Here is a 15,988-nt window from a genome sequence, read left to right on the forward strand (position 1 = left end):
CTTTACTTACAGCGATCAAATGTTTGGTGTACCTGCAGGTTATGACAAGCCTGTGTGCTGCAGCACTTGCACTTTAATTACTCATCTTCATGGGTCATTAGGCCTGTACTCGGCTGGTTTTGAGCTAGCAGATTAGGGGATGAGCCCTCTAGTGTCTGTACAGAATAGATACAAGTTTACATACATAACAACACCCCTCTCCAAGTCAATAGTGTAACTATTTACAGGGAGTTGATCTGTGGCCCTTCTTGCCCTGGTTGATTGTTTCGGTGTGAAAGCTGGTGCTGTTGAATCATTTGTTGGGCCCTCACTGGGCTGCTGTGCAGCTGACCTTGCTGGGCTGCCTGGTGTGTTGGGCCCTGCAGGGCTGCTGTGAATGAAGGGTTCTGCTTCGTGGTCAACCATGGTGCAGGTTGCCACTGGTGTGTATGTTGAGGGATCAAAAAAGGTAGGGTCCAAGGTGGGTTGCTCAGGATAGTCCGTGAATCTGAGTTTGATTTGGTCCAAGTGTTTCCGGTGAATGAGTCCATTTGAAAGTTTGACTTGAAACACCCTGCTCCCCCTTTTGGCCATGACAGTGCTGGGAAGCCACTTGGGACATTGTCCATAATTTAATACAAATACAGGATCATTGACTTCAATCTTGCGTGACAGCATTTGCGCTATCATGGTATGCACTTTGTTGAAGCCGCCTGCTCGCTACCTGTTCATATAGATTAGGGTGAACGAGAGCCTTGTCTTAAGTGCTCTTTTCATGAGCAGTTCAACAGGTGGAATCCCAGTGAACGAGTCTCGTGCGGTAGCTAAGCAGGACTTGGGATAGGTGAGTTTGCAGTGAGCCTTCAGTTACCCTCTTCAAGCCTTGCTTGATGGTTTGCACTGCTCTCTCTGCCTGACCATTGGACGCTGGTTTAAACGGGGCAGATGTGACATGTTTGATCCCGTTACGGGTCATGAATTCTTTGAACTCAGCACTGGTAAAACATGGCCCGTTGTCGCTCACCAGGACATCGGGTAAGCCGTGAGTGGTAAACATGGCCCGCAGGCTTTCAGTTGTGCAGCGGACATGCTAGCCGACATTACCTCACATTCAATCCACTTGGAGTACGCGTCTACAACCACAAGGAACATTTTTCCCAAGAACGGGCCTGCATTGTCGACGTGTACCCGAGAACATGGTTTGGAAGGCCAAGACCATAAACTTAGCGGCGCCTCTCTGGGTACATTGCTTAACTGCGAGCATGTATTACATCTGTGAATGCAGGACTCTAAGTCTGCATTGATACCGGGCCACCACACGTGGGATCTAGCTATTGCTTTCATCATTACGATGCCTGGTTGGGTACTGTGGAGGTCATTGATGAAGGTGTCTCTGCCCTTCTTGGGGACCATTACTCGATTGCCCCACAGAAGGCAGTCTGCCTGGATAGACATTTCATCTTTGCGCCGCTGGAACAGCTTTATCTCTTCCTGCATTTCCACTGGGACACTGGACCAGCTCCCGTGAAGTACACAGCTTTTGACTAGAGATAATAAGGGGTCCTGGCTTGTCCAGGTTTTGATCTGCCGGGCAGTGACGGGTGATTGCTCACTCTCAAATGCTTCCATAACCATGGCTAGATCTGCGGGCTGCACCATTTCCAGCCCCGTGGTGGGCAATGGCAGCCTACTGAGAGCATCGGCGCAGTTTTCTGTGCCTGGCCTGTGGCGGATGGCGTAGTTGTATGTGGACAACATGAGCGCCCATCTCTGGATACGGGCCGATGTGTTGGTATTTATCCCTTTACTCTCGGAAAACATGGATATAAGTGCCTTATGGTCAGTTTCCAATTTGAATTTTAGCCCAAATAGGTATTGATGCATTTTCTTTACCCCACAGACACACGCTAATGCTTCTTTTTCAATCATGCTTTAGGCTCTCTTAGCCTTAGACAGACTCCTGGATGCATAAGCAACCGGTTGCAGTTTCCCGAAATCATTAGCTTGTTGCAATACACACCCGATGCCATATGATGACGCATCACATGCTAGTACCAAACGCTTACATGGATCATACAACACAAGCAATTTGTTTGAACATAACAATTTTCTCGCTTTTACAAAGGCATTTTCTTGGCTTTTGCCCCAAACCCATTCGCCCCCTTTTCGTAGTAAGACATGCAGTGGTTCTAGCAGTGTGCTGAGACCCGGTAAGAAGTTACCAAAGTGGTTCAAGAGTCCCAGAAACAACCGCAGCTCCGTCACGTTCTGTGGCGGCCTCGTTGCGTTCTTAATTGCCTCCGTCTTCGCGTTGGTGGGCCTGATGCCATCCGCCGCAATCCTCCTTCCCAAGAACTCCACTTCAGGTGCCAGGAAATACACTTCGAGCGTTTTAACCTGAGCCCCACGCGATTGAGTCGACTAAGAACCTTCTCCAGGTTCTGCAGATGTTCGACTGTGTTCCGACCTGTGATCAAGATGTCGTCCTGGAAGACCACGGTGTGTGGGACCGACATCAGTAAACTTTCCAGGTTTCTCTGGAACATCGGATTCCAAATGGGCATCTGTTATAAACAAAAAGACCTTTGTGCGTGTTGATGCAGGTGAGGGCCTTCGATGATTCCTCCAGTTTCTGCGTCATATCGGCTGAAGTCAGATCCAGCTTCGTGAATGTCTTTCATCCTGCCAGCGTTGCAAAGAGGTCGTCGGCTTTTGGTAGTGGGTATTAGTCCTGCAGGGAGAAACGATTGATAGTTACTTTGTAATCGCCACAGTTTCTGACGGTGCCGCCTCCCTTGAGGACTGGGACATAGGACTGGCCCACTCGCTGAACTCAATCGGTGAAATGATGCCCTCTCATTGCAGCCGGTCTAGTTCGATCTCTACCCTTTCTCTCATCACGTATGGTACTGCTCTCGCCTTGTGATGGATGGGTCGTGTCATCGGAATTAGATGGATCTGCACTTTTGCTCCTTGGAATTTCCCGATGCCTGGTTCGAACAGCGAAGGAAATTTGTTTAAGACCTGGGCACACGAAGTGTCGTCAGCGGGCGATAGCGCTCGGACGTCGTCCCAGTTCCAGCGTATCTTTCCCAGCTTGCTCCTGCCAATCAGCCTGGTACCACCCAGAGTGGTAGCTTGTGCAACGGTCGATCGTAGGAGACCTTTACGGTAGCACTGCCAATTACAGGAATCAGTTCTTTTGTGTAAGTTCTTAGTTTCGTGCGAACTTGAGTTAAGATTGGCCTTGAGGCCTTGTTGCACCACAATCTTTCGAAAGTCTTTTTGCCCATGATGGATTGGTTCGCACCCGTATCCAGCTCCATTGACATCGGGAGTTCATTTAGTTCAACATTCAGCATTATCGGCGGCTAACTCGTCGTGAATGTGTGCACCCAATGTACCTCTACCTCCTCGATCTAAGGCTCTGGTTCGTCGTGATCCTCCGTGGATCTGTTTTCCTCTGCAACATGGTGGTTTGTAGGTTTAACAGGCTTTGCAGCTCGCCTGCACACTTGTTGGCAGTGTCCCATTGTTCCACAGCCCGTGCAAACGTACTCTTTGAATCGGCATGAATGGAAACGATGATCACCCCCGCAGCGCCAACAAGGTGTTAATGGCCTTGCGTTCATCACCCTTGATGGTGGACTCTGAGACATCTATGGACGTGTAGCAGCAGGTATGTGTGACCTGCCCTGTACGTTACTATTCGAAAGCAACATCACTTTGTTCACAGTACTTGTAGTAGCACTTGTGTGCTGAGAGATTTGCTTCGTATTATCACTGGTGGCAATGAACGCCTGGGCTATCACTATGGCCTTACTCAAGGCTGGGGTCTCTATAGTCAAAAGTTTGCGAAGTATGGTTTCGTGGCCAATGCCAAGTTTGAAAAAATCTCTGAGCATGTGCTTCAAATGTCCTTCAAATTCATAATGTCCTGCAAGGCGTCTTAGCTCGGCAACATAACTTGCCACTTCCTGGCCTTCAGACCTTTTGTAGGTGTAGAACCGGTACCTCGCCATCAGAACGCTTTCCTTCGGGTCCAAATGCTCTCGGACCAGTGTGTACAAACCATCGTATGATTTTTCCGTGGGCTTCGCTGAAGTGAGCAGATTTTTCATGATGCCATATATTGGTGCCCCACAGATGGTGAAGAGGATCGCCCTTCATTTGGCAGCGCTCTCTTCCCCATCGAGCTCATTGGCCATGAAGTATTGGTCGAGTCGCTCCACAAAAGTTTCCCAATCATCTCCCTCTGACAATTTCTCCAGGATGCCCACTGTTCTCTGCATCTTTGGGTTCGCTAACTGTATCTCGTCGCCAACTGTAGTGTATGGAGAAAGAATCAGACTGAACACTGTTAGCTCAAAGTAAAGTGTGACCTTAGTTTTTTATAGACATAGAAACATAGAAAACGTAGGCCATTCGGTCCTTCGAGCCTGCACCACCATTCAATGAGTTCATGGCTGAACATGCAACTTCAGTACCCCATTCCTGTTTTCTCGCCATACCCCTTGATCCCCCTAGTAGTAAGGACTACATCTAACTTCTTTTTGAATATACTTAGTGAATTGACCTCAACAACTTTCTGTGGTAGAGAATTCCACAGGTTCACCACTCTCTGGGTGAAGAAGTTTCTCCTCATCTCGGTCCTAAATGGCTTACCCCTTATCCTTAGACTGTGACCCCTGGTTCTGAACTTCCCCAACATTGGGAACATTCTTCCTGCATCTAACCTGTCTAAACCCGTCAGAATTTTAAACGTTTCTATGAGATCCCCACTCATTCTTCTGAACTCTAGTGAATACAAGCCCAGTTGATCCAGTCTTTCTTGATATGTCAGTCCCGCCATCCCGCGAATCAGTCTGGTGAACCTAGCTGCACTCCCTCAATAGCAAGAATGTCCTTCCTCAAGTTAGGAGACCAAAACTGTACACAATACTCCAGGTGTGGCCTCACCAAGGCCCTGTACAACTGTAGCAACACCTCCCCGCCCCTGTATTCAAATCCCCTCGCTATGAAGGCCAACATGCCATTTACTTTCTTATCCGTCTGCTGTACCTGCATGCCAACCTTCAATGACTGATGTACCATGACACCCAGGTCTCGTTGCACCTCCCCTTTTCCTAATCTGTCACCATTCAGATAATAGTCTGTCTCTCTGTTTTTACCACCAAAGTGGATAACCTCACATTTATCCACATTATACTTCATCTGCCATGCATTTGCCCACTCACCTAACCTATCCAAGTCACTCTGCCGCCTCATAGCATCCTCCTCGCAGCTCACACTGCCACCCAAATTAGTGTCATCCGCAAATATGAAGATACTACATTTAATCCCCTCGTCTAAATCATTAATGTACAGTGTAAACAGCTGGGGCCCCAGCACAGAACCTTGCGGTACCCCACTAGTCACTGCCTGCCATTCTGAAAAGTACCCATTTACTCCTACTCTTTGCTTCCTCAATTCTCAATCCACGTCAGCACACTACTCCCAATCCCACGTGCTTTAACCTTGCACATTATTCTCTTGTGTGGGACCTTGTCGAAAGCCTTCTGAAATACACCACATCAACTGGTTCTCCCTTGTTCATTCTACTGGAAACATCCTCAAAAAATTCAGAAGATTTGTCAAGCATGATTTCCCTTTCACAAATCCATGCTGACTTGGACCTATCATGTCACCTCTTTCCAAATGCGCTGCTATGACATCCTTAATAATTGATTCCATCATTTTACCCACTACCGATGTCAGGCTGACCGGTCTATAATTCCCTGTTTTCTCTCTCCCTCCTTTTTTAAAAAGTGAGGTTACATTGGCTACCCTCCATTCCATAGGAACTGATCCAGAGTCTATGGAATGTTGGAAAATGACTGTCAACGCATCCGCTATTTCCAAGGCCACCTCCTTAAGTACTCTGGGATGCAGTCCATCAGGCCCTGGGGATTTATCGGCCTTCAATCCCATCAATTTTTCCAACACAATTTCCTGACTAATAAGGATTTCCCTCAGTTCCTTCTTCTTATTAGACCTTCTGACCCCTTTTATATCCGGAAGGTTGTTGGTGTCCTCCTTAGTGAATACCGAACCAAAGTACTTGTTCAATTGGTCTGCCATTTCTTTGTTCCCCGTTATGACTTCCCCTGATTCTGACTGCAGAGGACCTACGTTTGTCTTTACTAACCTTTTTCTCTTTACATATCTATAGAAGCTTTTGCAGTCTGTCTTAATGTTCCCTGCAAGCTTCCTCTTGTACTCTATTTTCCCTCCCCTAATCAGACTCCTCTGCTGAGTTCTAAATTTCTCCCAGTCCCCAGGTTCGCTGCTATTTCTGGCCAATTTGTATGCCACTTCCTTGGCTTTAATACTATCCCTGATTTCCCTTGATAGCCACGGTTGAGCCACCTTCCCTTTTTTATTTTTATGCCAGACAGGGATGTACAATTGTTGTAGTTCATCCATGCGGTCTCTAAATGTCTGCCATTGCCCATCCACTGTCAACCCCTTAAGTACCATTCGCCAATCTATCCTAGCCAATTCACGCCTCATACCTTCAAAGTTACCCTTCTTTCAGTTCTGGACCATGGTCTCTGAATTAACTGTTTCATTCTCCATCCTAATGTGGAATTCCACCATATTATGGTCACTCTTCCCCAAGGGGCCTCGCACAATGAGATTGCTAATTAATCCTCTTTCATTACACAACTCCCAGTCTAAGATGGCCTCCCCCCAGTTGATTCCTCGACATATTGGTCGAGAAAACCATCCCTTATGCACTCCAGGAAATCCTCCTCCACCGTATTGCTTCCAATTTGGTTAGCCCAATCTATATGCATATTAAAGTCACCCATGATAACTGCTGCACCTTTATTGCATGCACCCCTAATTTCCTGTTTGATGACCTCCCCAACATCTCTACTACTGTTTGGAGGTCTGTACACAACTCCCACTAAAGTTTTTTGCCCTTTGGTGTTCTGCAGCTCTACCCATATAGATTCCACATCATCCATGCTGATGTCTTTCCTAACTATTGCAATAATCTTCTCTTTAACCAACAATGCTACCCATCTCCTTTTCCTTTTATTCTATCCTTCCTGAATGTTGAATACCCTTGGATGTTGAGTTCCCAGCCCTGATCATCCTGGAGCCACGTCTCTGTAATCCCAATCACATCATATCTGTTAACATCTATTTGCACAGTTAATTCATCCACCTTATTGCGGATACTCCTTGCATTAAGACACAAAGCCTTCAGGCTTGTTTTTTTTAACACCCTTTGTCCTTTTAGAATTATGATGTAGTGTGGCCCTTTTTGTTTCTTGCCTTTGTTTACTCGGCCTTCCACTATTGTTTTTTCCTTTCTACCATCTGTTTCTGACTCCATATTACTTTGCCCTGTCTCGCTGCATCGGTTCCTATCCCCCTGCCATATTAGTTTAAACACTCCTGAACTGCATTAGCAAATGTTACCCCCAGGACATCAGTTCCAGTCCTGCCCAAGTGCAGACCGTCCCTTTTGTACAGGTCCCACTTCCCCCAGAACTGGTTCCAATGTCCCAGGAATTTGAATCCCTCCCTCTTGCACCACTGATCAAGCCACGTATTTATTCTAACTATCCTGCTCCTCTACTCTGATTAGCACGTGGCACTGGTAGCAATCCAGAGATTACTACCTTTGAGGTTCTACTTTTTAATTTAACTCCTAGCTCCCTAAATTCAGCTTGTCGGACCTCTTCCCGCTTCTTACCTATATCGTTGGTACCTACATGTACCACGACAACTGGCTGTTCACCCTCCCTCTCCAGAATGCTCTGCAGCCGCTCCGAGACATCCTTGACCCTTGCACCAGGGAGGCAACATACCATCCTGGAGTCTCGGTTGCGGCCACAGAAACTCCTATCTATTCCCCTTACAATAGAGTTCCTTATCACTGTAGCTCTCCCACTCTTTTTCCCGCCTTTCTGTGCAGCAGAGCCACCCATGGTGCCATGAACCTGGCTGCTGGTGCCTTCCCCTGGTAAGTTATCTCCCCCAACGGTATCCAAAACGGTATATCTGTTTGGAGGGAGATGACTGCAGGGGACTCCTGCACTACCTTCCTGCTCTTGCCTTATCTCTTGGTCACCCATTCACTATCTGTCCTAACCCTTACCTGCGGTGTGACCAACTCACTAAATGTGCTATCCACAACATTCTCAGCATCGCGCATGCTCCAGAGTGAGTCCATCCGCAGCTCCAGTGCCGTCATGCGATCTGTCAGGAGCTGCAGCTGGACACACTTCCCGCACACATAGTAGTCAGGGACACTGGAAGTGTCCCTGACTTCCCACATAGCACAGGAAGAGCATGACACGGGTCCGAGCTCTCCTGCCATGACTTAATTCTTAAATTAATTTACTTACTAAAATTTACTTAAACACCAAACAACTACTTAGTAATTCGCTGTCAATTAAACCAACCTAAAAGTCAGTCTAAAAGAGAGTTATACTTACCAGTCGAATAGCCAACCACTTACCAGCTTGGCTATGACGTCACCTCTCAATTTCGCACCCCTCTATCTTTGTCTGCAGCTGGTTGGGCTGGTCTCTGGGCCGTCGTCTCCTACTCTCACACTCTTTATCAGCTGCTCTTGCGTCAGCACTGGTAGGAAAAACAAGACAAAACAGCACCTGCCACCCCCACTTGCCTGAACTCACCCACTTACCAAACTCACGAATGCCACTCTTTGCTGCTGCACTCTGTGCTCTGCACGAGCTGCCTCTTTTTAAACTGCAGGTCTCCAGAGTGCCTCTCCAACCTCTTCCTTAAATACCTGTGCTCCCAAGGGATTATGAGATCGCTTGGGACTTCAGGGGATGAGCCCTCTGGTGGCTGTACAGAGTAAATACAAGTTTACATATATAACACTTTCTATCTCCCTCTTAAATATATTCAGTGACCTGGCCTCCACACCCTCTGAATGAGAAAATTCCTCCTCATCTCAGTCCTAAATTTCCTACCCCATATCCTGAGACTGTGACTCCTTGTTCTAGACTTCCCAGCCAGGGGAAACATCCTCCCAGCATCCAATCTATCCAACCCAGTCAGAATTTTATACGTTTCAATGAGATCCCCTCTCATTCTTCTCAACTCTAGTGAATACAGGCCTAGTTGACCCAATCTCTCCTCATACAACAGTCCTGCCATCCCAGGAATCAATCTAGTGAACCTTCGCTGCACTCCCTCTGTGGCAAGTATATCATTTCTTAGGTAAGGAGACCAATACTCCAGGTGCGGTCTCACCAAGGCCTTGTATAACTGTAATAAGACATCCTTGCACCTATACTCAAATTCTCTTGCAATGAAGGCCAACATAACATTTGCTTTCCTAACTGCTTGCTGCACCTGCATGTTTGCTTTCAATGACTGGTGTACAAGGACACCCAGGTCCCTCTGTACATCGACACATCCCAAGCTCATTATGATAAGCTCATAATAAAGGATGAAACTGAGTACTGTGAGCAATGAGTAAGTGTGACCTTAGCTCCTTCAATAAGACGCCAGAGTTTTTAAAAAAATGTCAAAATATACTTTATTCATATAAAAATTTGCACAATACAATCGAAAGCAGTTCAGTACATTTGAATGCGGTCAGCAATTCCATACATTACATTTGGATGCTGACCGCAGTTCCATTCAATACATTTCTTTACTTTACATTTCAAGGTACGATTCATACAATCCAGGATACATTGTGGTACGTTCATCAAGTTACATTACATGTGTCACCATACGGTACACAGTAAGGGTACAGTTACATTTGTTTCCAACATGCATTACGCAACAGAACTTGCATTATACATGGCACTGCATAGGTGTTTGCAGATCATGGTGCTCTATGTATACAAAAGGTTTACCATTGCAGCCCGAGGTGAGTTTTACACTGATTCCGTCCCCTGGGTTTACCGTGGCGGAAGGGCTTTAAACTATGGCTCTTCCCCACCGTGCCTTTGCGGTGGCTGCACCAATTTTTAGTGCGTCCCTCAGTATGCAGTCCTGGATCTTGGATTGCGCCAGTCTGCAACACGCAGACGTGGACATCTCCTTGCTCTGGAAGACCAGCAAGTTTCGGCAAGACCAAATTGCGTCTTTCACCGAGTTGATAGCCCTCCAGCAGCAGGTGATGTCTTGGTGTGTGTCCCTGGGAACAGCCCGTAGAGCACAGAGTCCTGTGTTACGGAGCTGCTTGGGATGAACCTCGAAAGCAACCACTGCATCTCTTTCCAGACCTGCCTTGCAAAGGCGCAATCTTGAAGGAGGTGGGTGACAGTCTCGTCCGCCCCACAGCTGACTCGGGGGCACCGTGCCGTGCTGCTGAGACGCCGGCTGTGCATGAACGCTCTGATGGGTAGGGCCCTCCTCACAGCCAACCAAGCTACATCTTGGTGCTTGTGTGAAAGCTCTGGCGATGAGACGGTCTGCCAAACGAGTTCGACAGTCTGCTCAGGGAACCACCCGACAGGTCCACCCTCTCTTTCTTTCGTAAGGCGTCCAGGACCTTACGTGTTGACCACTGTTTTATGGCTTTGTGGTCAAAGGGGTTTTTTGTGAAAAACTTTTCCACGAAGGACAGGTGGACAGGCATGGTCCAGCTGGTGGGGCCGTTTCGCGGCAGCATGGCCAGGCCCATCCTTCGCAACACTGGGGACAGGTAGAACCTCAGCACGTAGTGACACTTGGTGTTTGCGTACCGGAAGTCTGTGCACAGCTTGATGCAGCCGCACACAAAGGTGGCCATCAGGATGAGGGCCACGTTCGGAACATCCTTTCCTCCACTGTCCAGAGATTTGTACATTGTGTCTCTGCGGACACGGTCCATTTTGGACCTCCAAACAAAGTGGAAGACGGCCCGGGTAACTGCCGCGGCACAGGAGCAAGGGATGGGCTAGACCTGTGCCACGTACAGCAACCCCGAGAGCACCTCACTCCTGATGACCAGGTTCTTTCCTGCCATGGAGAGGAAGCGCAGCTTCCACCATCCCAGTTTTTGCTTCGCTTTGGCGATACGCTCTTCCCAGTTTTTGGCGCATGCCCCGTCCGCTCCGAACCATATTCCCAACACCTTCAGATAATCTGGCTTAACGGTGAAGGGAATAAAGGATCGGTCGGCCCAGTTGCCAAGGAACATGGCCTCGCTTTTGCTGCGATTGACCTTCGCTCCTGAGGCCAGTTCAAACTGGTCGCAGATTGTGAGTAATCTGCGGACCGACTGCGGATCCGAGCAAAAGATGGCTACGTCGTCCATGTACAGGGAGGTCTTGACCTGAGTGCCTCCACTGCCTGGGATCGTCACCCCTATAATGCCCGCATCCTTCCTGATGGGCCCGGCAAAGGGCTCGATACAACACACAAACAAGACAGATGAGAGAGGATAGCCTTGCCTGACTCCAGATCTGATCGGAAAGCTTTCATTTTCCCACCCGTTGATTAGAACTGCGCTACTGATGTCTTTGTAGAGCAGTTGGATCCAATTGCGGATACCCTCCCCAAACCCCATTTTGGAGAGCACGTCCATCAGGTACGTGTGCGATATCCTGTCAAAGGCCTTCTCCTGGTCTGAGCTGATTAAGCAGGTGTCCACCCCTCTGTCCCGCACATAGGCGATCGTATCCCCGAGTAGCGCCAGGCTATCAGAGATCTTCCTGCCGGGGACAGCGCAGGTCTGGTCCGGGTGAATCACCAGAGTGCAGGTACCGCGTGGGTGGTCTGCTTATATACAAGGCTCCCAAGGGATGCTGTGATCCCTTGGGACTCCAACAGGTCGACCCTCTGGTGATGGTGTGATACAGGTTGCCAAGGGTTAAATACAGAACAATCACCATTTAAGTAATACTTTGTCTTTATGTTTTTCCCACCAAAGTGGATAACTTCACATTTATCCACGTTATATTGCATCTGCCATGTGTTTGCCACTCACTCAAGCTATCTAAATCACCTTCCAGCGTCTTTGCATCCTCCTCACAACCCCACCTAGTTTTGTGTCATCAGCAAATTTGGAAATATTACATTTGGTTCCCTCATCCAAATCATTTATATATATTGTGAAAACGTCCCAAGGTGCTTCACAACAGTGTTACAGACAAACAGATAAAATTGACACCGAGCTTCAGAAGAAATTAAGGCAGATGATCAAAAGCTTGTTTAAAGAGGTAGGTTTTAACGAGCGTCTTAAAGGAAGAAAGAAAGGTAGCGAGGCGTAGAGGTTTAGGGAGAGCATTCCAGAGCTTAGGGCCCAGGCAGCTGAAGGCACGTCCACCGATGATTGAGCAGTTATAATGAGGAATATTCAAGAGGCCAGAATTTGAGGAGCGCAGACATCTTGTGGGATTGTGAGGTTGAAAAAGATTACAGAGATAGGGAGGGGCAAGTCCATGGAGTGATTTGTAAACAAGGATGAGAATTTTGAAATCGAGGCGTTGTTTAACTGGGAGCCAATGTAGATCAAAAAGCACAGAGGTGATGGGTGATCTTGTCTTTGTGCGGGTTAGTACTTCAGTTGCTGAGTTTTGGATGACTTCAAGTTTATGTAGTGTGGAATGTGGAAGGCCAGCCAGGAGTGAGTTGGAGTAGTCAAGTCTAGAGGTAGCATAGGCATGAATGAGGGTTTCAGTAGCAGAAAAGCAGAGGCGGGCAACGTTACAGAGGTGGAAAAAGGCGGTTTTAATTATGCCGCGGATATGTGGCTGGAAGGTAATTTCAGGGTCAAATATGACACATAGGTTGCGAACAGTCTTGTTCACCCTCAGGTTGATGCTAGGGAGAGGGATAGAAATAGTGCCATGGGATCTTTTACATGCACCTGGGAGAGCAGATGAGACGTTGGTTTAAGTCTCCTCTGAAAGATGACACCTCCAACAGTTCCTCTGCACTACACTGGAGTATCAGCCTTGATCACTCAATTCTCTGGAATGGGACTTGAACCCACAACCTTCTGAGACTAGAGGCAAGAGTGCTACCCACTGATCCACGGCTGTCATTTAAGTGTAAAATAACACTTTTTAAGACAGTGCAAAAGTGAGATTTGGTATATTTGTAGAGTATTGTGAGAACAGTAGTTTGGAAAAAAATAACTCGCTCGTTATCTTTAGTGTTATACATTATTAATTATTTTAAAAAAACATACAGAACTTGTCCATACGAAATTTGTCCCATGTGTGACATTGCCCGGCTCCTCTCGCGAGACGCCTAGCCTTTGCTGGCGCCGCACCAAGCTCAGAGGCGGGCTCACTGAGTGAATGGGAAACGAGGGAGTGACGGAGTTTGCAAGTCTGGAACCATATCTGTCAGCAGACGCCTTCCAGTGACCCCAACACCCAATGTCAAGCGAGGAAGAGCTAACTGCGGGAGAAAGTTCCACTTGCACCAAAGTTGCAGGCATGCTGCTGCCGCGGCCGTTGTCCCGTGCAGTTTGATTGACGGGCGCCGGGGCTGGAAGACCCGGAGCGCGCGTGTTTGCAGTTGACTGAAGTTTTCTTGTGGAGTTTGACACACACCGACCAAAAAAAAGCCGTTGGGGAAGAATGATGAAAGTCTCCACAAACTCACAGCGTCGCCCTCCGCCCGGAGCACTTATAGGGCTGTGTTTTAATTGATAAAGTGGCGGGTTGGAGGGGAGGGAAGGAAAATTATTTTTTATTTAAAAAATAACTGATTTTTTTGGGGTTTGAAACGAAATATTTCGAATCGAATTGGAATTTGACGGAGACGAGTCGGTTTTATATATCTATATATACATTTTTTTTAAAAAAGCATGTGTGGGAGCGGGGGCCGAAGTTTGGATCGAGTGGCCCCGAGAGCGCCCTCGGTGTGTGGACTCTGACAGCCGGCGGGCCGAGAGTGAGTGAGTCTGCCCGCCATCCCGCCCACCGACAGCGGCTCTCCCTCTCCCGGCGGGGGGCTGGCCATTGTTGTGGGAGCTGGGATTACTTTCCTTGGGCCGGAGTGAAGCGGGGGACCGAGTCCGGGCCGCGGCGGGGGGGGGGGGGGGGGGAAAGAGACGGCTCGGCGCCGGGGGATTCGCCGACACCGCCCGCTTCAACAACAACAACTCGTGAGAGGATGACTTCCTACGTGGACCTGCTTTTCAAACAGGTTTTGATGAAGAAGCCTTCAGAAAGAAGTCGGCAGGTAATTTCTGGGTTCTGGGTCTCTTTCCTTCTCCTCCCTCCCCGTCATGGTGCAAATCTTTTTCTCGGTTTGCCTTTTGAGGCGATTCCAAGCTTTCGGCGCACGCTGGCCATTTAAAGGGAAGGTTCCCCTCCGTGTTTTTGTTAATGTGTCGGCTAAAAAGAAAAGCTTTTTTTGAGCCAGGATGAGATTTCGTTTTCAAAGTTGTTACAGACCGTGTTTACCCGGGAGTGAACTTAACGTGCATCGATCATACTGCGCTCAGTACCTGAACGAAAGAATTACTGCACGGAATTTACTGGAAATACTATATGCAAAATGTAGTTACTCCGTCCAAACGAAAAATGACTAGCCAAATGCTGGAAGTTAAAATTCGCGTCTTCTATCCGTTTCGTTGAATAATCAGTATTTTTGCAAACGTGCTGAATTAAGGAGCTCTATTGTGACCATCAAAAAGTTACAAGGAATTTATTAGACATTGGAAATAATGGGTGGTTGGGAGTGATTCTGCGAAACCCGGAGTTGAAATTCTTTTCCGTGTAATGATTCCACCCACACCACTTACCTTATCTTGTAGGCAGTATTACTTGCAAGGAAATACGTTGACTTATGCTGCTGTATGTGGAAGACGGGATGATGATCACCCCTCTATACCCAATCCTGTGTGGAATGGACAGGTTATTTTTTGTCAATCTGCTGAGTATGTGTATTACACTGGTATAAAAACATAGAACATAGAAAATAGGTGCAGGAGTAGGCCATTGGGCCCTTCAAGCCTGCACCACCATTCAATGAGTTCATGGCTGAACATGCAACTTCAGTACCCCATTCCTGCTTTCTCGCCATACCCCTTGATCCCCCTAGTAGTAAGGACTACTAACTCCTTTTTGTATATATTTAGTGAATTGGCCTCAACAACTTTCTGTGGTAGAGAATGCCACAGGTTCACCACTCTCTGGGTGAAGAAGTTTCTCCTCATCTCGGTCCTAGACTGTGACCCCTGGTTCTGGACTTCCCCAACATTGGGAACATTCTTCCTGCATCTAACCTGTCTAAACCCATCAGAATTTTAAATGTTTCAATGAGATCCCCTCTCATTCTTCTGAACTCCAGTGAATACAAGCCCAGTTGATCCAGTCTTTTTTGATATGTCAGTCCTGCCACTCTGGGAATCAGTCTGATGAACCTTCGCTGCACTCCTTCAATAGCAAGAATGTCCTTCCTCAAGTTAGGAGACCAAAACTGTACACAATACTCCAGGTGTGGCCTCACCAAGGCCCTGTACAACTGTAGTAACACCTCCCTGCCCCTGTACTCAAATCCCCTTGCAATGAAGGCCAACATTTCATTTGCTTTCTTAACCACCTGCTGTACCTGCATGCCAACCTTCAATGACTGATGTACCATGACACCCAGGTCTCGTTGCACCTCCCCTTTTCCTAATCTGTCACCATTCAGATAATAGTCTGTCTCTGTTTTTACCACCAAAGTGGATAACCTCACATTTATCCACATTATACTTCATCTGCCATGCATTTGCCCACTCACCCAACCTATCCAAGTCACACTGCAGCCTCATAGCATCCTCCTCGCAGCTCACACTGCCACCCAACTTAGTGTCATCTGCAAATTTGGAGATACTACATTTAATCCCTTTGTCTAAATCATTAATGTACAATGTAAACAGCTGGGGCCCCAGCACAGAACCTTGTGGTACCCCACTAGTCACTGCCTGCCATTCTGAAAAGTACCCATTTACTCCCACTCTTTAGCCTTCCTGTATGAAATTAGTCTTTGAAGTACTAAATCTTAAGTGAGAAGTTAGCATTGGGGATAAATA

General features: G+C 47.5%; 1 protein-coding gene across 13 annotated transcripts in view; it reads left to right on the top strand.

Annotated features, from left to right (window-relative positions):
- The first annotated feature begins 13,244 nt into the window (after positions 1–13,244).
- The window catches only part of LOC139262901 (rap guanine nucleotide exchange factor 6-like), a 448,770-nt gene continuing 446,026 nt past the window's right edge, over positions 13,245–15,988 (top strand). For 11 of the 13 annotated variants that reach the window (XM_070878168.1, XM_070878169.1, XM_070878171.1 and 8 more), the window contains exon 1: positions 13,245–14,148. In XM_070878168.1, the coding sequence (XP_070734269.1) occupies positions 14,080–14,148 (69 nt within the window). In that variant the 5' untranslated portion in view covers positions 13,245–14,079. Of the gene's footprint in view, positions 14,149–14,791; positions 14,849–15,988 lie in introns of those variants that run through there. The other 2 variants (XM_070878174.1, XM_070878175.1) reach the window with 2 other exon arrangements.

This window comes from Pristiophorus japonicus, chromosome 4, assembly GCF_044704955.1.
Source record: "Pristiophorus japonicus isolate sPriJap1 chromosome 4, sPriJap1.hap1, whole genome shotgun sequence".
Lineage (NCBI taxonomy): Eukaryota > Metazoa > Chordata > Chondrichthyes > Pristiophoridae > Pristiophorus > Pristiophorus japonicus.